Source organism: Myotis myotis, unplaced genomic scaffold (genome assembly GCF_014108235.1).
Source record: "Myotis myotis isolate mMyoMyo1 unplaced genomic scaffold, mMyoMyo1.p scaffold_m19_p_5, whole genome shotgun sequence".
NCBI lineage: Eukaryota > Metazoa > Chordata > Mammalia > Chiroptera > Vespertilionidae > Myotis > Myotis myotis.
Window position 1 is genome coordinate 10,149,355 of NW_023416357.1, and position 22,082 is coordinate 10,171,436.

At 44.4% G+C, this 22,082-nt stretch overlaps 1 protein-coding gene across 4 annotated transcripts in view; it reads left to right on the forward strand.

Annotated features, from left to right (window-relative positions):
* The first annotated feature begins 2,108 nt into the window (after positions 1-2,108).
* The window catches only part of NNT (nicotinamide nucleotide transhydrogenase), an 83,902-nt gene continuing 63,928 nt past the window's right edge, over positions 2,109-22,082 (forward strand). The window contains exons 1-5 of one of the 4 annotated variants that reach the window (XM_036308562.1): positions 2,109-2,213; positions 8,228-8,431; positions 13,596-13,825; positions 16,120-16,337; positions 20,577-20,664. In XM_036308562.1, coding sequence (XP_036164455.1) covers positions 8,281-8,431; positions 13,596-13,825; positions 16,120-16,337; positions 20,577-20,664 — 687 coding nt within the window. In that variant the 5' untranslated portion in view covers positions 2,109-2,213; positions 8,228-8,280. Of the gene's footprint in view, positions 2,214-2,261; positions 2,359-2,475; positions 2,624-8,227; positions 8,432-13,595; positions 13,826-16,119; positions 16,338-20,576; positions 20,665-22,082 lie in introns of those variants that run through there. The other 3 variants (XM_036308558.1, XM_036308561.1, XM_036308560.1) reach the window with 3 other exon arrangements.

Genomic DNA, 22,082 nt, shown 5'->3' on the forward strand with positions numbered 1-22,082 from the left:
TAATTTTGAAGTACATTTAAAATGTAAGTGTCCAATCTTAGAACAATGTGTAATGAAAACGTGCATTTAGGTGAGCATGACTGTTTGGTGGCTGGGAAAGCGAAGGAGGAAGCAGATATCAAAATGGACAAAACCCTCACAAGCTAGTGGGGTATGAAATCTTTGCAAAAATGTTATACAAGACAGTGGCTAAGAGTCAGAAGCAACTACCTTACAAACTTTGGGACTTAATCCAATTTTCCTTGGGAATGCATTGTACTGACTATGCAGGAGTTTAAGGTCGGAAAGAGACCCTTCCAAATGGCACATGTTTTCACCTGGAGCAACAGCACCCAAATTATGTTGGGCAAATGAGCCGGCTGCATTTAAAAAATTACCACATGCTTACTATTTAACAGAATAAGTGAAAAGTTGTACGTCATCTTTGGATTCGTTCTCATATGGTATAATATAAGTTAAATAACCCACTGAACATTTTTTTAAGCCAGTGTTTCTCAATCTTAGAACTATTTTTTAAAAATACATACTTTATTGATTTTTTACAGAGAGAAAAGGAGAGGGATAGAGAGTTAGAAACATCGATCAGGTGCCTCCTGCACGCCGCCTACTGGGGATGTGCCCTTGACCGGAATCGAACCCAGGACCTTTCAGTCCACAGGCTGACGCTCTATCCACTGAGCCAAACCGGTTAGGGCTCAATCTTAGAACTATTGCCGTTTGGGGTCATACTTCTTTGTTGTAAAGGGCTGTCCTGTGTAATGCACAGTTTGGCAGCATTCCTGGCCTCTACCCACTAGATACCGCCCCTTTACAGCTGTAACCACCAAAATGTCTCCAGACACCCTGGGACAAAACTGTCCTGTTGAGAACCACTGGCTTTTAAGCTTTGAAGAGAAAAAAATTAAACCCCTAACACACGCGCGCGCGCGCGCACACACACACACACACACACACACACATTTTAAAACAAGAGCTTAGTTTTTCCCCTAGTTTTATTGAGATATAATTGACATGCAGCACTGTACATGTTCAAATTAGTAGCATAACGTTTTGTCTTACATATCTTGTGAAAGGATCTTAGTTTTAATCCTTATCCATTATTCCTGACTCAATGTACCTGCATATCTGGAACCTGTGCCTCCGGTTGCACTAATCATGGTTCATTATGATTTTAAAACACCTGGCTGTGTCTCTTCCTGTGTGTGAACTCTCCTAGGACCAGGCCGGTTGCACAGGGACATGACAGTGAGAGTCCATTAGTTGAATGACCTCTGGGCCAGTTAAACACAAGAGATGTTCTCAAAGTAAGGGTTTCTCTGTGATTTATTTCTTTTTGAGAATATGGAATATATGTTTTGGATTCATAACTTTTTAGAATATATTTTTATTGATTTCAGAGAGGAAGGGAGAGGGAGAGAGAGATAGAAACATCAATGATGAGAGAGAATCATTGGCTGGCTGCTTCCTGCAGGCCCCGGGGGATCAAGCCTGCAACCCGGCTTGTGCCCTGACCTGGAATCAAACTGGCGACCTCTTGGTTCATAGGTCGATGATCAACCTCTGAGCCACACCAGCTGGGCAAGATTCATATTTTCCCCCTCATCTTAGATATGCCAATTAAAGTGAAAAGCAGAGACCTCTCTTACTGAAGCCTCCGATGATTCAGCTTTAGGGGAAACGAGCCATTTTATCCTCTATATGCCATTCCTCCTCCTACTTTTCATCAGAGCACACCTGCAGACTAAGTAACAGACCTGCGTGCAGAGAACAGCTAAGTCGTGGTGCTTTGGAGTCCTTGAGCGCGTCAGCTCAGCCCAGCCGAGGCCTGGTGGGGACACAGCCTCCAAGGGCACTGGATTCCTCTGGCCCAGCCTGTGGAAGGCACAGATGCGTGTTCATTTTCAGGCCCTCACATCTTTCCCGAGGAACTTAACTCTACTTCTCTGGCCAGAAGGGAAATACAAAACGCCCCCATTCCGCCCTTCCCCGCCCCCTGGCTTCCTTCCCACTCCCTTTTTGGTCCTCTCTGGTTACAGAAATTCTGATTTTTTCCTAGAGAGGTGGAGGAACGGCAGGCACCGGGAGCGGAGTTACATTATCCTCTTCTGTGTCCTGGTGGGACGCTAGGGAGGAAATCACACTTTGTAAGCGGCTCTCCAGGGAGAGAGATCAAGTGCAGCCCAGAAAACTCCAGCGCCCGGGTTTGGCTCCAGGTTTGATTGACAAGCAGGGCCCGAGGGAGAGCGCGGAGGCGGGGCGGGGGGCGGCGGGGCGCCGAGACAAAGGAGTTGCGGCTGCACCGAGGACGGTGCGGGGCCCCTGGAGGTACCTGGCCCGGGCGCTCCTGCGGGGCAGCCGGTGAGGTCGCTTTGCACCCAGACCGCGGGCGGGCGGGTGGGCGGGCCGCTGGAGGGGGCCGGGCGCGAGGCGGGTAGGCGGGGAGGGGTCGCGGGGCGGGCGGTGGGGGTAGCCGCGTCGCCGTCACGTGGCCGCCTCCGCAGGGTTGGGGCTGTGCTTCCGGGTTGGAGCTCAGGAGCGCGGGGCCCCAGCCCGGGTCGGCCAGCGCGGCGTCCCCTCGCGGTCCCCCGAGCACCGCCCGCGGAAGCCCGGCCTCCACGCGGAGGTGAGCGGGGTGCGGGCGGCGCGGTGCGCCCAGGGCGCAGCTGGGGAAGGGGCGCAGCTGGGCCGGCGCGCGGGGCTGGCGGCCACGACGATCGGGGTCCCCCGGGAAGGAGACCTGTCAAGGAGAAGGGGGCGGGGTGGGCTGGGACCCGGGCGCCCGCTGGCCGGAGGCTGGGGCCGGGAGGAAGAACCGAGCCTGCAGGGCCTGCTTTCTCATCTCTTGCTGGGGCCGGTGGACTCAGTGGACTCGGGACCTGGGTCCCCGCAGGGAGCAGGGGCGAGGCGGCAGCTGTGCAGATCACAAGTCTTGGGGCGTTGGGGGCGCGGCGGAGGTTGCAGGGGTCGTTTCGGTCTTCCAGATGGGAGGAAGGAGGGAGGTCATAGAGGACTCTCCATAGGGGTGCACCAAGAGAGCGGAGGCAGCTGGACGCCGAGATTGTGCTTGAACCTTGATGGGGCTCGGGGTCGGTGACTGGCTGGAGGTATAGGAGGTGGCGAGGGAAAGTTGTGAGTGTGTGTCGGGGCGGCTGCAGGGGGTCCCACAGACCTCTGGCGCGTGGGGAGTGGGGCCGGGCCGGGGAGCTGGGAGAGGCGCGGGGGGCAGGCGGGGGATTTGAACTCCGGGCGGAATGACATTGTGCAGCCCGCGCCAATGGGCTTCGGGCGAAGGTTATAAATAGCGGTCCCGGGCGCACGCCAGCCCGTGGCAGTTTAGGTGGCGGGCAGGGGCGGTAGCGATAGCGGTGGGTTTGGGCGAGGTCACGCTGCCTGCCACTCAGAGCTCTGCAGGCTGCTGCGTCCTTGGTTGGTATGTCTCGCTTTAAAGGCACGACTTGTTTACGGGTGCAGGCGTCCTTTATTCGCCCTGTGATGCTGGGCAGTCCTTCCGAGATCTGTTTTAGGGAGTCTCGTAAGGACAGGCTCTAGGGGTGGGCAAACTTTTTGACTCGAGGGCCACAATGGGTTCTTAACCTGGACCGGAGGGCCGGAACAAAAGCATGGATGGAGTGTTTGTGTGAACTAATATAAATTCAAAGTAAACATCATTACATAAAAGGGTACGGTCTTTTTTTTTTTTTTTAGTTTTATTCATTTCAAACGGGCCGGATTCGGCCTACGGGCCATAGTTTGCCCACGGCTGCGTCTATTCGGACAGGTGGGACTTGCGTAGCTACTTTTATTTTAAAAAATATATTTTATTGATTTTTTACAGAGAGGAAGGGAGAGGGATAGAGAGTTAGAAACATCGATGATGAGAGAAACATAGATCAGTTGCCTCCTGACACCTCCTACTGGGGATGTGCCTGCAACCAAGGTACATGCCCTTGACCGGAATCGAACCTGAGACCCTTCAGTCCGCAGGCCAAAGCTCTATCCACTGAGCGAAATCGGTCAGGGCTGCGTGGCTACTTTTATTTAAAATGCGCCCCAAGTGGGGTCAAGAGGGGAAATGGGAGACATCTATAATACTATCAACAATAAAAATATATATTAAAAATTAAAAAAAATGCACCCCCTTTCTCCATCGCTCCCCTGTAACTTGCAAACCTTTTCGGCTGTTTTTTAAAAATTTTTATTGAATGGGCAGTTTAGGATTACTTATCAGCAAGGGTACCTCGGCTGCTTACCTTTGCTGATGGAATTAGTTTTCTGCAAGGCTACACAGCATATCATTTTCAAACGAAATTTCCTGAAACTCCTTGGAGACCATGTTCCATAGATACCCCCCGCTTCAGGTTGCCTAGCCCTGGCTAGTCACTCATTCAATCAAAAACTGTTGTTGATTTCCTCTGTATTGTGCAAATCACTGGGCCAGAGGCAATACCACAAGGAATAAAACTAGCAATAGAGATAGTGTAGCCTTTCGTTTCTCACAACAGCCCTATAAGGTAGGTGCTATTATTATTATTTCCATTTTAAAGATGAGGTAGGAGAGAAGTTAAGTGACTGATTGCCAAGGCCACATAGCCAATATATTGTAGACTGAGGGGCTTCTGATCCCCAGTTCACCCTCAGCCTCTCTGTCGTCCCCTCTCTCAGGTGCTTAACCTCAAGGATTTTAGGGGCGATGGTTACCCAAACAGCTTACATTGAAGGGGACCATATGAATGCTACACTAACACCCCCCCCCCTTTTTAAAAAAATTTTGAGTTGTAAGTTTTCCCAGTTGCTTGAAAGCCATAGAAGCACCTGGATAATAAAACAGCAGTGAGCTTTAAAGCAGAGATAGGGGAAAGTGTGACAATTACGGTGGGATACTATCTTTGGTAACAAGTAACAGCTGTGATAACGTGGTTCTGCTATTTAGTCTCTGAATATCTTTCAGGGTCATTTGTATTTGGTTTAGGCTTAGTGATAGGGACTGCTCTTGCCAATGAACTACTCTTGATCACTGTGCTGCATGTTCATAACTTGAATCAAGTGGAGTGTTGGGGAGAAATTGACTTCTGAAGGCTTTGGCCCTATTGACAACTGATGCCAGGGATCTGCTTATCATTAAACTACCATTTTCCAAGTAGGCAGGGCAAATCTTCTAGACTCTAGGCCACGAAGTAGGACTTCAGCTTTAAAATATTGCAAAATCTCATCTAATCATAAAATGTCTAGAGCAGGGGTGGGCAAACTTTTTGACTCGAGGGCCACAATGGGTTCTTAAACTGGACCGGAGGGCAGGAACAAAAGCATGGATGGAGTGTTTGTGTGAACTAATGTAAATTCAAAGTAAACATCATTACATAAAAGGGTACGGTACGGTCTTTTTTTTTTTTTTTTTAGTTTTATTCATTTCAAACGGGCCGTAGTTTACCCACGGCTGGTCTTGAGTCTAACAAAGGAGCTTTCCTATGCTCCTTTTACTTATTTATTTTTAAAAAATATTTTTATTGATTTCAGAGAGGAAGGGAGAGGGAGAGAGAGATAGAAACATCAACGATGAGAGAGAATCATTGATCAGCTGCCTCCTGCATGCCCCCTACTGGGGATTGAGCCCAGAACCCCGGCATGTGCCCTTGACCGGAATCGAACTGAGGACCCTTCAGTCTGCAGGCCGACACTGTCCACTGAGCCAAACCGGCTAGGGCTATGCTCCTTTTATAGAGGAGCAGACTGAGGCACAGATTCAGGCCACAGTGAGTGAGTGGCAGACTTAGGCACCTGCATGGGCTCTATGATTGCTAGCTTTGTGTTTTCGAGGATGAGGTTTGGGCAGGCCTTGTCAGCCCCAAAAGGACAGAGTTTGTTGGGGATTAGGGTGACCCAATAAGGGAAGGTTAGGAGAGGACTAGAAAAATCTCCCTCAAGACAAAAGGTATATTTTATATACTGTTGTTTCTCCCTTGGTTCTCGGCATAGATTCAGTGAATGTTTTGAATGAATGAGTGTTTTGAGTCATTTGCTCTGCATTCTCAGCCGTGAATGACACCAGAAGTGACCTATGAGTGAATGAGGAGAGTATTTATGGGATTCAGGAATGCCTTAGGACTGGAATGAAATGAAATAATGTGGAAAAACTTTGAAAATATAAAACCTATTAAAATGCAAAGGATTATTCTTGTGCATTTTTGATTACATGTCTGAACACATCTTGCATGCTCCCTCTGCCTTAACTTTTTGTTCACATTACTCTCTCCATCTCAAACACCTTTCCCTTCCTTTAAAAAAATTTATTGATTTTAGAGAGAGAGATTTTCTTTTTAAATTAAATCTTTATTGTTTAAAGTATTACATATGTCCCCTTTTCCCCCCATTGACCCTTTCTAGCCCGCTTGCCTGCCCCAGGCCTTCACCACCCTATTGTCTGTGTCCATGGGTTATGCATATATGCATACAAGTTCTTTGATCTCTTCCAATTAGAGAGAGAGATTTTATTTATTGGTTTCATTTATTGATTTTGTTGGTCTACTCGTTAATGCATTCATTGGCTGACTCTTGAATATGTCCCGACTGGGGATCGAACCTACAACCTTGGTGTTTTGGGATGACACTCTAACCAACTGACCTACCTGGCCAGGGCTTTTCCCTTCTCCTTTTTGAACCCTGTTGGAGGACATGATTTCCTTTGATCCCTCCAAGAACTTTGGACTTGCATTACTCTGCTTTGGAGTGTCATTACTTGTTGGTTTTTCTTATCTCCAAGCATATGACCTGTTCTACTTTGATTCTTCAGATGCTCCTAATGGCTGTGCCTCTGAGACTCAGCCTTCAGTACCTGGTTGTTGAACGAAAGGTCATTTAAGAATCAGCACCACTTGGATTGAAGATTTCCATTCTCAATGTTGCAAGAAGTTGCTTCCGGGAGTTGTGGCAGCAGTTCTGAAATGAAAAATGAGCTAGACCTGCCCCCTGCCCCCCCGTCCCCCATCCTCTGGAAGCAGGAAGAATGTTTATGGAGTCTGCTGGGATTGGGTGCTGGGCACCTGGGGGCCCATGTGATGGCGCAGAGTGTAAATGGTAGTTGGTGGAATCAGTTGAGCTTGACCGATAGAGTTCCAGGTCCCTGCTTCTCCCCAATTTTAAAGGAAAAGAAAAGGGGGGGGGACATTGGAAATCCCGGGTTGACGGGGGCTTTCCATGAACCCCTGGGGATCTGCTACGGAGGTAGCCCTCGAAGCCCCGTTCAATAACAGCCAAGGTCAGTGACACTTCCCTCAGCCTGGTTAGAGCTGGCAAAAAGTGGCCGCTTGTGAGGACCACCGACAGAAGAGCTCCTATTACACCCTAATCTACAAGCACACACTGGAATTTTTCTCTTTTTTATTGGAGTCATATCCCACCCATGTTTAATTTTCTTGAGATGTGCACCTGGCAGATATGAGCCTTGCATTCATCCAGTCTCAGTTCGAGGGCTTGCACAGGACGAGCATCCTGCCTCACTGAATAGGATGCTGTGTTTTCTGTGCAATGTGTCATCTAAACAAGTGACTACTGCCCAGCCAGTGTGGCTCAGTGGTTGAGCATTGACCTATGAACCAGGAGGTCATGGTTCAATTCCAGGCCAGGGCACATGCCGGGGTTGTGGGCTTGATCCCCAATGTGGGGCATGCAGGAGGCAGCCGATCAATGATTTTCTCTCATCTTTGATGTTTTTATTTCTCTTCCCCTCTCCCTTCCTCTCTGAAATCAATAAAAATATATTTTAAAAAATAAAATAAACAAGCTACTCCTGCACCGCACAGTATTTTAGATAATATAAGGGAAATTCAAGGGTAACTTTGATTATACACAATTTTTTTGCTGGACATGCAGACTTAGAAATAACTTTCAGGTAAGAGGGGACGGGACTCTCTAACATTTTTTTTTACTTTCCAGCTGCATTAAGAATCAATTACACGTATGTGATCTAGGCTCTGAATCGAATAGTGAGTTTATAACAGTTTAAGTGGGAAAATGGATTTCCACCCTTAAATACCTGAATTGGAAACAAACCTTTGAAGCGCCTTCTGTCAGTAAAAGACTTGGCAAAGAAATTCATTGTAAATGCCCACATAGGACTGTTCTATTCCAAGCTCTTTGGATTAGTCTATTTTTAATGTGTTTTTTTTTGATGTTCAAAAAAACAAAATATGTTTTTCTCAGCACATAAATATTTTATTCTCTTTTCTCTTAGTGATTTACCTTCAAGAAAATTGGGGCTTCAGAAAGTTGGGGACTGCTCTGAACATGGCCAACCTCCTGAAAACAGTGGTGACCAGCTGCTCGTGCCCTCTACTTAGCAACTTGGGGTCCTGTAAGGTTGTGCCTGGGAAGAAGGAGTTTTTACGAACATTTCATACGCATCAGGCACTGTGGTGTAAATCCCCCGCAAAACCAGGTAAAGTCTCCCTTCAACACGTGTGACACAAGCCTTCAAGTCGTAGGAGCGCGTAGCTCTCCGAGGATGGAAAAAGGCAGATCATGCAGTTTCCAGCCTGGAGCTTGGGGACAGTCAATTTGCATAAAAAGAGCTAATGAGCACTTCTCTTAGGAGAAGTTCCAGGTTGTCAGTACTAATGGAGAAGAAAAGGTAATAGAAAAAGAAAAAGGGCGAACCAGCAGAATTGAACCCTGGGAATTACTGTTCACAGTAACCACTTCTCCTAACATCTCTCTCTCTGTCCTGGTCAGCATTGGAGGATTGTACCATATAAGGCGCAGCTGCGCCCAAGAATTAGGAACTAAGTGTATTGCTTCATCTGTAGCAGCGCTACTCCATGTAGTAAATGGCAGCCTCATCTCAGTTGCTCGGGTTAGAAACCTTGGCGTCTCCCTTGGTCCTGCCAGTAGGTGCAGGTCAGCTCTGCCTTATATGGAGAATCTGTCCTCTCCTCACCGCCACCGCTGTTGCATTCTGGTCCGAGCCACCATCAGCTGTCACTAGCCTTCTAAATGACCTCTGTGCTTTCTGCCTCTGTCCCCCTACAGTCTGTTCTGTATATGACAGTGACAATACTCTTTTTAAAATGAAAACATATCCCTCTTCTCCTCAAAATTTGCCGCTAGCTCTCTAGCTCACACAGGGTAAGAGCTGAGGCCTTTTTGTGCTGTACAAAGCCCCCCTTCTGTTCAGGGGTGCAGGCCAGGAGGGGAAGGTTAAAAGGGGGCCCTTCCACACTGAATCAGATAGGTCCCTGTGAGCACCGTACCCAAAGACCTTCCCAGCACTGGCCACTCCTCACTGGCCAGAACACAGACCAGTGGCCATGAGTACTGCAAGGGAGACTTGGGCCTTTCGTCTTGCATCCCAGATGGCGACATTCTCAACCAAAAATGGCATTGTCTCTAAGGTGGAGGAACAGAATGGGTATGGGGGGCGGGCAACTGGAAGTCTTTGCCACGTGGAATAACACCCTCTTACAGTTAGGTTTGTAGGACTGACGTTGTGCATTGACCCCTAAACTCCAGGGCTTTTGGACTTCTCACGTCTGTCTGGAATAGATTGCACAGCCTTTCCTTTTTTATTTTTAAATATATATTTTATTGATTTTTTACAGAGAAGAAGGGAGAGGGATAGAGAGTTAGAAACATCAATGAGAGAAATTGATCAGCTGCCTCCTGCACCACGGGGGATGTGCCCGCAACCAAGGTACAATGCCCTTGACCGGAATCGAACCTGGGACCCTTCAGTCCGTAGGCCGACGCTCTATCCATTGAGCCAAACCGGTTTGGCAGCACAGCCTTTCCTTGTTCTCACACGGCGAGTCACTGTTGGCAGGGTACCTGCCCCTGGGAGTCCTCAACTTTGGCTTCAGATTTTAAAACCGTTTCCTAGAAAGCCAGGTTATCCGGTGTGATACAATCACGTATAAAGTAAAAGTAGATAATTGCACTGCAGACGTGACCGTTGTCCTTGTGAGTAAATGCACGGGCATCAACAGCTCAGTATTTGTGATGTATAAGACTTTATTTTTTTTGTTTTATTTCTGATTCTGGACTATTTCCTGGGTAATTTACTTTTTATCTTTAAAAGATAAGCATTTTATTTTTTTCTTTAATAAAGCCACAATTTTATTATCACATTGAAAAGCATGAAAAGTAATTCCAGTCACCGTTCATATTTTCTCAATTTTTTCACTTTTTTTCTTAATTTCTTTTCTTTTTTAATAGATGCTTTGTTCAAATAATGAGCCAGACAAGGTCCATATGTTGTATTTCAGTTGCTGTGTCCTTAGGTTTCTTTTGATCTACAGCAGGGGTCCTCAAACTATGGCCCGTGGGCCACATGCAAATACAAATATTGTATTTGTTCCCGTTTTGTTTTTTTACTTCAAAATAAGATATGTGCAGTGTGCATAGGAATTTGTTCATAGTTTTTTTTTTGAACTATAGTTCGGCCCTCCAACCGTCTGAGGGATAGTGAACTGGCCCCCTGTTTAAAAAGTTTGAGGACCCCCTGATCTATATAGTTCCCTTCCTCTCTTTTTCTTTTTCTTTGTTGAAAAATGTAGCTGTTGCTTGTGGAATTTCTCACATTCTAGGTTTGCCTGACTGAATTCCCTTGGTGTATGTAACCAGTTTCTCTGCACCTTGTATTTTCTGTAACGTATAGTTGGCAGAGGCCGGACTAGAGTCAGGTTTGATTTATTGGCCTAGAACACTTCCCAGGTGATGCTCTGTGTCATCTATTACATTATATCAAGAAGGTGAACCCATGAGTTTTGATGATGTCAGTGTGATCCATCTATCATGAACTTCCTGCCTGTTTTTCACTCACGTGCTATAGCAGCCATTTGACTGATGATAGGGTTTAAATCCATGATTTCAAGGGTTTTAAATTGGGGATATTCTATCATTCTATCTTTTTATTGTTTTAAAGGCTGCTGCGCTTTGTACTAGAACCTTTACATATATTTCTCTGTTTTTTAAAAATATGTTTTTATTGATTTTGAGGGAGAGAGAGGGATAGAGAAACAAAAACATCGATTGGCTGCCTTTGCATGGCCCTTACCGGGGATTCAGCCCAAAGCTCTGGCATGTGTCCTGGCCAGGAATTGAACTGGTGATCTCTTGGTTCACTGGTCAATGCTTAACCACTGAGCCACGCTGGCCAGGCTATTTCTCTTTTTTTGAAAATCTTATTTATTGATTTTAGAGAGAGAGAGGAAGGGAGACAGAGAGAGAAACATCAATTTGTTGTTCCACCTATTCATGCTTTCTGTGGTTGATTCTTGTATGTGTCCTGAAAGGATCAAACCCGCAATCTTGTCACATGGGGATGATGCTCTAACCAACTGCACTATCTGGCCAGGGCCTATCATTTTATTGTTGTTTATTAGTTAGAATTTTTCTATGAAGAAAAACGTCCCTCTATTATTTAGTTACCCCGAGATTATACTGCAAAGGTGGGATAGTGTTTGATTCTTCCCCATTATTTACTGGTTTTGGTGATAATCAGTTGGTTCTCTTATGTATCTATCCCAGATATAACAAATGATTACAATCTTACTGGCTTCCTATAACACAAATTCATTGTCTTACACTTTTGGAAGCCAGAGCCTGAAAAGGCCTCCCTAGGCTTAAATCAAGGTGTTGGCAGGACTGTGTTCCCTCCGGAGGCTCCAGGGGAGAGTCTGTCTTTACCCCTTCTAGTTTCTGGAGAGCGCCTGCATTTCTTAGCTACGGCCACTTCCTCCATCTTCAAAGCCAGCAGCATAGCATCGTCAGGTTACTCTTTGGCTCTGACTCTTGTGCCCCCTTTTTTCACATTTAAGGACCCTTGTGATTACATTGGGCCCACCCGGGTAAGCCAGGATAATCGCCCTACTTCACGGTCATCTGAGTAGCAGCCTGAGTTCCATCTGCAACCTTAATTCTCCTCCGCCAGGTACTGTGACCATAGTCACAGTTCTGAGGACCAGGACGTGGATTATCTTCGAGGCCATGATTCTGCCTACCACACATTCCTCCCCCCAAAGTAGACCAGTGAAGCTTTTACAAAATATTTATTTTTTTGAGTATCATCATAAACCCCTAGATTTGAATACCCTTAGGTGTATTTTACTATATTATAATTATTTATTATTCTTTCTGATGCTCAAATTGTGCCCTGTTTGGCCTTCTCAGGTTGTTTCCTGAGTCCTTTTGATGTGATTTCAATGGTCTTTGATACCTTCCTTGACTTACGGTAGATAGGGCCTATATAATCCGAGATTGTTAGATACGTGAATAGTAGATCAATCCAAAATATTTGCCAGTTTTTTATTATTTTTCTCTCCTTCAAGTAGAGTGTAAGAGCCAACATATATTTGCCTTGAGTTTACTACCTATTAGTACTGCTTATGCAGTGTGGGATCTCAGACTGTTCAAATGCAGATATGTTTAGGTTGACATAAGCTCTCTAACATCTCACTAAGTTACTCTGCAGAGATACTTGGATTTATTTTTTAATTATATATAATCAGAATTTATGTTGCTAGATTTCCTAAACTTTAGTAAAACTTTATATAGAGGCAAGTCCTTCTTATTAAAAAAAAAAACCTGTCTATGCCCACTTGTGAGTAAAACAACAGAAGAAACTAATGTCCTTTAGCTAAAGCTGGTCTGAGCTGTGTAGACATGCTTTAAGGCTGTATTACACAGGCTTTTGGGTTGCAAGGAGCAGAATCGCACCAGGTTGTACTTTGTGGAGAGGGCTTACTGTAAGGACTGGGAAGGGTAGGAGCCCAGGCAGCCCCTCATCTCCTTCTTGGAGAAGTGGGGTGGTATTCTGGTGGTATTTCATAGCTCGCACTCATCTTCTGTCCTTGCATCTCTACTGCTGTTCCTAGTGCCGTTGCTTGCCCACCTCCCTTAGAGTGCCCCACACTGTGCTCACTGATTGCCACTGCACTCTTCCCCCTCTGTGTCCTTTCTGAGGGTCTCCCCTCCAGCTTCCTGAGAGAGAACCTGTTTGGGTTGGTAGTCACTGGCCAACATAGAGTGTGCCCTGGCAAAGCTCCTGTTAAGTCATCTCAGAGGCTCCTGGGTTTTCTCCTGTCTGACTCTTATCTTTGGCCCAGCTGCTGGTCCCCGGTCTAATGAGTTGTGGCTGAGAATGTCAGGTCTCAAGATACAGAACCTGGAAATCGGTGAGGTGTTACCTGTGGCCACATTGCCAGGAAGGTGACTTTGGGTGTCTAGTAGGGGGTGGTCCTTCAAAACAGCTCATGACTCCTCATCCTTCCGTAAAAGTAAGGACAAGGAGATGGTAAACCCAAGAGGGTTAATTTGAAGAGTGGAGTTAGCATGTTGAGTGGTCTAAGCTAGTCATGTGTCTTGAAGAGAGCCATTTGGTTAAATAAAATATCTAGAGTTTTCAGGAGAGTGAGCATAAAAACTGACCTATCAAAAAGGTCAGAGAGTTAAGATTCTGAATCAGGAACATCGTTTGGAACAGTGACTTGTATGTACAGTCTACTTTGAACAGTTTGCCCATATCCATTTTCTGAACTCTGTTATTGAAACATTGTTTACCAGATGTTCTTTTTTTCTTTGTATTATTATTTTGGCTTTGTTTGTAGGAATTCCATATAAGCAACTGACTGTTGGAATCCCCAAGGAAATTTTCCAAAATGAGAAGCGAGTGGCATTGTCTCCTGCAGGCGTTCAGGCCTTGGTCAAGCAGGGCTTCAATGTTGTCGTGGAATCGGGCGCTGGCGAGGCGTCCAAGTTCTCCGATGATCACTACAGAGCAGCAGGTGCCCAGATCCAAGGAACAAAGGAAGTGCTGGCCTCAGATCTGGTGGTCAAAGTAATTATCCTCCAACCCCCCTCTCCCCGTTATGGCATGCGGACTTTTCAAACTCTTTGCATGGAAAAATTAACTGTCTCTGTCCATTGTTAGAGCCTTTCATATTTCAAACGATGCCTTTTTTTCAAGGAAATGATTATATGTCGTAAATATTCATGTTCAGGCCGTGTGATCAGGCCATGAAAAGAGAAAAAACGATCTTCTGTTGTACGTTGGCTAGGGACATTTGCACCCCAGGGTTCATACATGTCCCAAATGTGCACAGGTGAGCATCTAACTGCTACTGAAATAGAAGGAAGTCGTGGACGCCTCCTGGGACTGAATGTGCAGTGATCTTGGGAAGGAAGTGTTTGATCTGACGGCAGTGCTATTTTTAGAAAGGGCAGGATTGTCCTGGAGAAAGCAGCATGGGGCTGAGTGGCGAGTAGCCCATCTACTTTAATAGAAAAGCTCTCGGATGTAATAGAAATGGATTGAACTTGAGCAATAAATCTCATATAGGGAAAGGCAGAGAGGCTGTGTTATGAGTCTAGCAGGGATAGATTACTAGAGTTGAACATTAACTTAAATTCCTAAGCCTTTCTGCAACCAAGGCAGGCAGGGAAGTATGGGTTATATGAGCATGATTATCAGGTTAAAATAAGCTCCTCACTTTCAAGATCAGCTTTTTTTTTCTGTTAATTTCTCAGCAATCACACACACACACACACACACACACACACACACACACACCTTTTTTTTTTTTTTACATAAACTCCACTCTCTTGATAGGGTCTTAAGTAGTGGTTCTTGCAGAAGACACAAAAGTGTGTGTGTGTGTGTGTGTTTTTTCTATAGAAAATAAGAAGTAAAACATATGACATGGAGCTAAATTGTAATTTCGCTAAAGCTTTTACAGGTGTGCAGGTACTTGGTGACGTAACTTGGTAGAGTAAAGAAGCGTAGGAAAAATAGAAAAATCATGGTAACCCCTTCCAATGTGTATTTTAGGGATGATAACGTTTTGAGATGTCTCACACAAAAGGCTCCGTGTGGTGCACATGCGTTTTGGAAATGCTGTGTTCCTTTTAGGGATTTGTAATGTGAAGGCACTGGGGATCTTGTGATATGGAAACACTATCCTTGCACTAATAAACTGCTTGACCTGGGTGCTTCTCTTTTGATCAAGCTTGCTAATATCCCGAGGAACCAGTGGTCTGAAAGTACATTCAAAGAAACATTCCATTGGCTTCACTTGGATGCCGACAGTCTCAGCCCAGCACTCGATAGGGGCCGGTAGAATTAATGCAAAATTGTCCCCTAATTTTTATTAAGTCTATATGATAGATTCTCACTGAGGAGAGACAGACCTTGTCAGAGAGTCTTAGTTAAAGTCCAGAACCCGAAATCATATGCATCCAAGATCAACAACCGAAATGGGAATAACAGACAAAGGGGTCTCATAGGTCAATTGAGACAAAATGCTGTGAAAGGAAAATATTGACCCAGTATTGGTGGGTGTATTTCCTTTTAATACTTAACTCCCAGCGCCGTTTTCTCTGTGCTTACCTGCCTGAAAACACTGCTGTGGACTGGGAGCTAAACATTCATTGAAGATTGATTTTAAACTTGGATATAAAACACTTTTCAAAACACTTGTAAAATGGAATTTAAAAAATTTGGCTTTAAAACGTGGACATTTGGAACCTGCAGGCATGTGGAGTGTGCATTCATTGACGGATTTGCTACTTCGTAACAGAACAGACTTTATTGTAGCCTTTTGCTTCAACCCAGTTCAGCAAGGCTACCGCTTTGATTGCATTCATCTATAAATATTCACCTGCGATTTTAAGGCGACATAAATCTATCCATACAGCCAGGAGATTTTAGTTTATAATGTTCTTAACTTCTCAGCACCCCAAATGTTTGTGTTTGTCAAAATCAGCAAGAATTGCGTCTTTGAATACACAGCCCAAACTTCCTGTTTATTCGAATGTCTCAATTGTGTCAGAGAGATAGGTTCTGGGAGGACAGGATGGTTATAGAACCTGCATATTTTGCCACTGCTCCATAGCTCATTGTCAGACCTGTCGAGGCACTATTTTTAGTCGCATGTGCTCTTTCCTCAGTCCAGGGTAGATGTCATAGATCCCTTGTGCCTTACCTTGCGCGGGAATGTAGTCAGACATTTATTGCTGAAAGATCACTCCTGGAGTATTATTTCAATCCTGGCACGTTATTTAAATTGTCTTCTTTACTTAAAAGTATGATAAAGGTATTTGCATTTTTAATCGGTGATTTCGCTTTTTTCTCAGGTGCGGGCCCCCATGCTTAATCCAACATTAGATATTCATGAAGCCGACCTTTTAAAGACTTCGGGAACACTGATTAGCTTCATTTATCCAGCCCAAAATCCAGACTTGCTAGATAAACTTTCCAAAAGGCAAACGACAGTTTTGGCGATGGACCAGGTTCCAAGAGTCACGATTGCTCAGGGATATGACGCGCTGAGCTCCATGGCCAACATTGCTGGGTAGGTTCCCCTCTGTTTCAGCGGCACAACGGAACGGCGGTGTTACAGAACGTGCCCATTGTAGCTCTTCTCTCTTGGGTGATTTTACTCGTGAGGATTGTGGGAGAGCGCCGCCTTTGAGAGTGTACTTCAGTTATTTTTAAGACTTTTAAAATAAATATATATCTTTAATTGATTTCAGAGAGGAAGGAAGAGGGAGAGAGAGATAGAAACGTCAATGATGAGAGAGAATTATTGATCGGCTGCCTCTTGCAAGCCCCACACTGGGGATCGAGCCCGCAATCTGGGCATATGCCCTGACCGGGAATCAAACCGTGACCTCCTGGTTCATAGGTTGATGTTCACCTGCTGAGCCACGCTGGCTGGGCAAGAGTCTTTTTATTCCAGTCATCAGATAGGAAATGGTTCTTCATACTGTACTCTGTTGTACTCTCCTTTGTAATCTTACTGGGTAGGAGGCAAGTAGTATTTTCTTGCAGCAAAGGAAATGACTGTCAGATTATTTGTATGAAGAATTTACTGCATTTTATATATGTGTGTATATTAGGTTGAAATTACTGTTTTTTCCCAGCTTTACTGAGATATAATTGACACATAACATTGCGTAAGTTTAAGGTATAAACATAATGACTCGATACATATATGCTGTGAACTGATTACCACAATCAGCTTAGTTAACATAAATTGCTGTTTTATAGGTCAAAAGTGGTTGGATATTGACAGTTTCATGTTTCAATCTAATATATAACATTAGCAGATTCACAATTTTAATTAGGTTTTACTTCCATAAATTCATAAAATACTAGTATTTAATGAATAGGGAAAATGTCTGCACTTGAAGAAGTTCCATCTGGTGTCAAAGCCTGTGTTGATAACTGAAGGCTAACTGTGTCCTCGAACCTCTGAGGCCAAGAGGGCAATGAACTTCATGTGCTGGGAGCACTGATGCATGCGCACCTGTTGCCCGCAGTGCCGTGTGAAGGATCCCAGGGCCCATCCGGCCCAGAGGACTGGCTGTTTGCACAGTCACGCCTGCCCCAGGGGAAGCACAGGAATAGCTCCCCAAGGGCGGCGTGTTGCTCACTTGGCTGGAGAGGGTGAAAAACTTGGCTGACTTGGCTGGAAGTCAGATGCTACTTATGAAATCAGCTGAGAAATGAGTTGAATTAGATTTTAAGCATGAAAACTATTAGTAGTGACAATTTGCTAATATGAATGAGGCATCAACAAATGAAAATGTTTTAAAAAAACAGTGCCTAAAAAAAAAAAGAATCACCTGAATAAATTCTGACAGATGAGCTGAAAGTCTTCTTAGATTTTATATCTTAGGTGTAGCATATCAAATATGCCACAGATTCTACTTTGGGTTCCAACCATTCACTGTGGATGTAAATGAGACGCAATAAATAAAAATGACAAACACACATGTTGTTGTCCTTCATGTAATATGGCAAATGGATGTTTTAAAGACATTCTTGTGTGTGATATAAATGATATACCAAGGAACACAATAAATTTTTATATTTATTTAGTTTGTAGAAGAGTTACGCTATGCAATGAGGGACTTAAATGTTTTATAGAAAATGTACAATGTAAACTTTTAAAAAATAGGTTTTTATTTATTTATTTTTTAGAGAGGAAGGGAAAAAAAAGAGAGAGGAAGGGAGAGGAATAGAGAGATAGAAACATCGATGAGAGGGACATCATCGATCAGCTGCCTCCTGCCTCCTGGGGATCAAGCCCACAACCTGGGCATGTGCCCTGACTGGGAATTGAACCGTTGACCTCTTGGTTCCTGGGTTGACCTCAACCACTGAGCCACACCAACCAGGCTACAATGTAAACTTTTAAGAGTGCTGTTGACTTTGTCATATGAAATGTACGTTTGAGCAAGGTCTTTATCAAAACCAGTAGCTTTAGATCAGTGGATTTTAGCTGCAGAATCTTTTGAGCAAATGAAATCTTATGTGGCAAGAGAAGCAATTCCACTAAGAGCAGAATGGCCCGAGATGAATTGAGGGATGAGGGGGGTCCAGAACATGTCTGTTCTCTATCCCACCCACTGTGTGCTGGCTGCAACTTAAGCCTATGGGACCCATGGAACACAATTTAAAGAATCACTATGTCCTGAGTTGATACATGCAAAGGGTATAGTTTGAGATGAATCATCTAGTATACTTATCATACAACGTGCGATAAGTCATTTTCTGTCTAAATCACATATGGTACACATACACATACATACACACACACACGGCTACACTACACTGAAGACACATTTCTTTCAGTGCATTGATGGTCATTCTGAGTTTTATTATTCTCATCAAATACAGGCCCACTTTTAACATTTTTTTCTACCATCAACATTTTCTTGTACATTTCTGTGTAATCAGCTTCATTTTTGTTATTTTTTTTCAGTATAGCAATTGAATATTTTAAAATATTAATTCCAAAATTAAATTCTTGCAATGGTCTTTGAATCTCTATCATGTTTGCTCTTTGAAAATTTCCATCACTTGGATTCAGAAATAGATGAACACATCATGTAACCTCGAAAACATTATTTCCTGCTTTTAATGTAATTTAACCTAAAATAGTGCATGCTTTTGCACCAATTATTAGGTCAAGTATTTTATAAAGATATTATTAAGGAAAGGTTTTATTGTCAGCTAGCGGGTGGAGTTTATCATTAAGCAGTTGTATAACAGTAAGATAGCGTATTTATTACTGAGTGAGATGGTGCAAAAGTGTAAAATGGCATGAAGATGAAATTAGTGTTATGTGATAAAAATATCCTCTTAAATAAAAGATGGTATAATTTACTAGTTCTTGTTGCATAGCCTATTTCTTTTTTTTTTTTTTTAAATATATTTTATTGATTTCTTACAGAGAGGAAGGGAGAGGGATAGAGTTAGAAACATCGATGAGAGAGAAACATCGATCAGCTGCCTCCTGCACACTCCCCACTGGGTATGTGCCCACAACCAAGGTACATGCCCTTGACCGGAATCCAACCTGGGACCCTTCAGTCCGCAGGCCGACGCTCTATCCACTGAGCCAAACCGGTTAGGGCGCATAGCGTATTTCTTTAGCTAAAACACTCATAGTTAGCCAGCGCTTACTGTGACAGGCTGTAGGTAAGTGCTTTGCATGCATTATCTTATTTCGTCTTCATGACAACACTAAGAGAGGCTGTTTTTTTGTGCCGGCTTTACACATGGGGAAATCAAGGATGAGTGAATTAAAGAAGGTTGCCCAAGGTCACAGAGCATGTCGGTGGTAGAACTGGACGTGAACTGAGGTCACTGTCTCAAAATCCCATGCTTTCAACCTGTAGAGATCAGGGGAAGTGGTATTTTTGGTGGTCTGAGGCCAGAATTGGAATTTTATTATGTACAAGCATATTGCTAATCTAATCTTTTAATTTTAAAGTTTTCCCTCTGTTCTTATATACATGCGATGTAGTCACCAAAGAAACTTTGGACACTGTAATAAAGTAAAACAAAAAGTTTGAAATACCTGTTGTCTCAGCACCCAAAGAAAACCATCGCGAGTGCCTTCTTGTCTTTCCTTCATGTCTAATTTATCACAACAGGCCTTCTGCAGTGTTTGTTAGAAAGAGGCCTGGGAGCCTCATGGATTAGCATATGCCTTCTGGGTGGGATGCTGGGGTTACACTCTGGCTCTGCCGGTGACTAGCTGAGGGACCTTCGGCAAGTCTCTCTTTTTTAAAAAAGTATTTTAATTTATTTCAGAGAGGAAGGGAGAGGGGGAGAGAGAGAGAGAGAGAGAGAGACGTCAAATGATGAAAGAATCATTGATCGGCTGCCTCCTGCATGCCCCCGACTGGGGATTGTGCCGCAACTTGGGCATGTGCCCTTGACCAGAATTAAACCTGGGACCCTTCAGTCCGCAGGCCGATGCTCTATCTACTGAGCCAAACCGGCTGAGGGCTTGGGCCAGTCTCTTCATCTCTGTGTGTCAGTCTCCTCACCTGTGAAGTGAAGAGAATAAGTGAAGAGAATAACCTATCCATACGACGTCATGAAGGTTAAAGGCGTAAGTATATACACAGCACTTGACACATAGCAAGTGCCATATAAAATGTTAGCCATCATCCTTTAATGATTAGCATGTCATTGGTGACTTATGATGCTATATGAGGCTCACGTCTTTCATATGATGGAATTGCTCATTTTATGGAATTATTCATGCATTTGTTTCTTTTCTTTTTTTAAGTTACAAGGCCGTTGTACTAGCAGCAAATCACTTTGGACGGTTTTTTACTGGTCAGATCACGGCTGCCGGAAAGGTCCCTCCAGCTAAGGTAGAGAAAACTTTTGATGTTTCTTCATAATACGAATGAATTAAAGACGAGGGGATGTGTAGTTTGGACAGACAGTTATTTTCCCATGTTTGTTGCGTGTTAACTTCTCACGGGTGACTTGTGGCAGGTACAGGTAGATGGCGGAGCCTCCAAGCCGCTTAAGCTGGCTCGAGGAAAAGCACGTTGATGTTTCCAGAGGTTCTGGTCAGTCCTTTTTCTGCTTTTGCCGCACTAACTTGCATTCTTAAAGGGATTTTGGATGACTTGTTCTGTGGAGTCCATTTATTACTATTTTTAAAAACAGTTTCAAGATACCATTCAGCAAATTCTTTCTTTTTCTCCCCCCGCAAATTCTCGATTTCCCAATGATTGACATTTTGGTTCATTGAAAAGATTGTCTTGGTTTCCTCACTTTTTGCCGAATGTTGGGTCATGAGGACAGGAGACGGGAGGTGGTGTAACCGGGATATTTGGCAGGGGCACGGGTGCGCTTTCTTTCATCGAGATCGAGAGCAGAGGAGAGGGCCGAGAGGTGGGCATGGCTGGGTGAAAGAGTGGGTTCCGTGACCCCTCAACACTGCGTACACTAACTGACAGGATAAGCAGGTCATTATCCTGACAGGATAATGTGCAGGAGACAGGGCCTGACCTGTTGTCATCCACCTGCGGTGTGTGCCTGTCTGTGGGGTGCTTCCTGCTCTAAAGTACTTTGTCATTATAAACCCGAAGTTCTCACACAAAGTAAATCACCTAGAAGCGTGAAAACACACACACACACACACACACACACACACACACACACACACCACAAAACAAAAAAATAGAAAAACCCCGCAATACCAGCTTTGAGAATGCTAGTTAATTGCTTTAAACAGGCGGGAGGAGAGAATGACAGGTGTTTAGGTGGAGAGAAAGAATACGTTCCTTTTCTAAGGTTACATCGCTTGATTCCAGTGCCGTTCCCTCTTTTAAATTGTGGAGTCTTCTGTTATTTCCGATGGAGGCTAACTTGGCCTCTCTTGTGATTTTACTTATTTTATTTCATGTCATCGTTTTAGCAATGACACTCAAAGGCCAACGACCTTCACTGACAATGGCCTGACAATCAGCAGCTCCGTGGGTACAGCTGAGGGGCGGGCCTTGGAGCCCAGAGCCGTTTGTTTCCTCTGGTCCCTCTTTGTCACCTTTCCTGTAGAGCCCCCCCCCCCCCCCGCCCCGCCCCAACAAACCAACCATCACCGTTAAGAGCAATTTTCATAGAACTTTTGAGACACTGCCTGGGGGGAGGGCACTGGAGCACAGTTGACTAGTGTAGTCTTAAAGAGGGGGAGGGAAGAGTGGGCATGATGGGTGGGTAGGAACTTATAAAGTTCAGTTTCTGTGGGTGGCTTCTCTCTCTCTCTCTCTCTCTCTCTCTC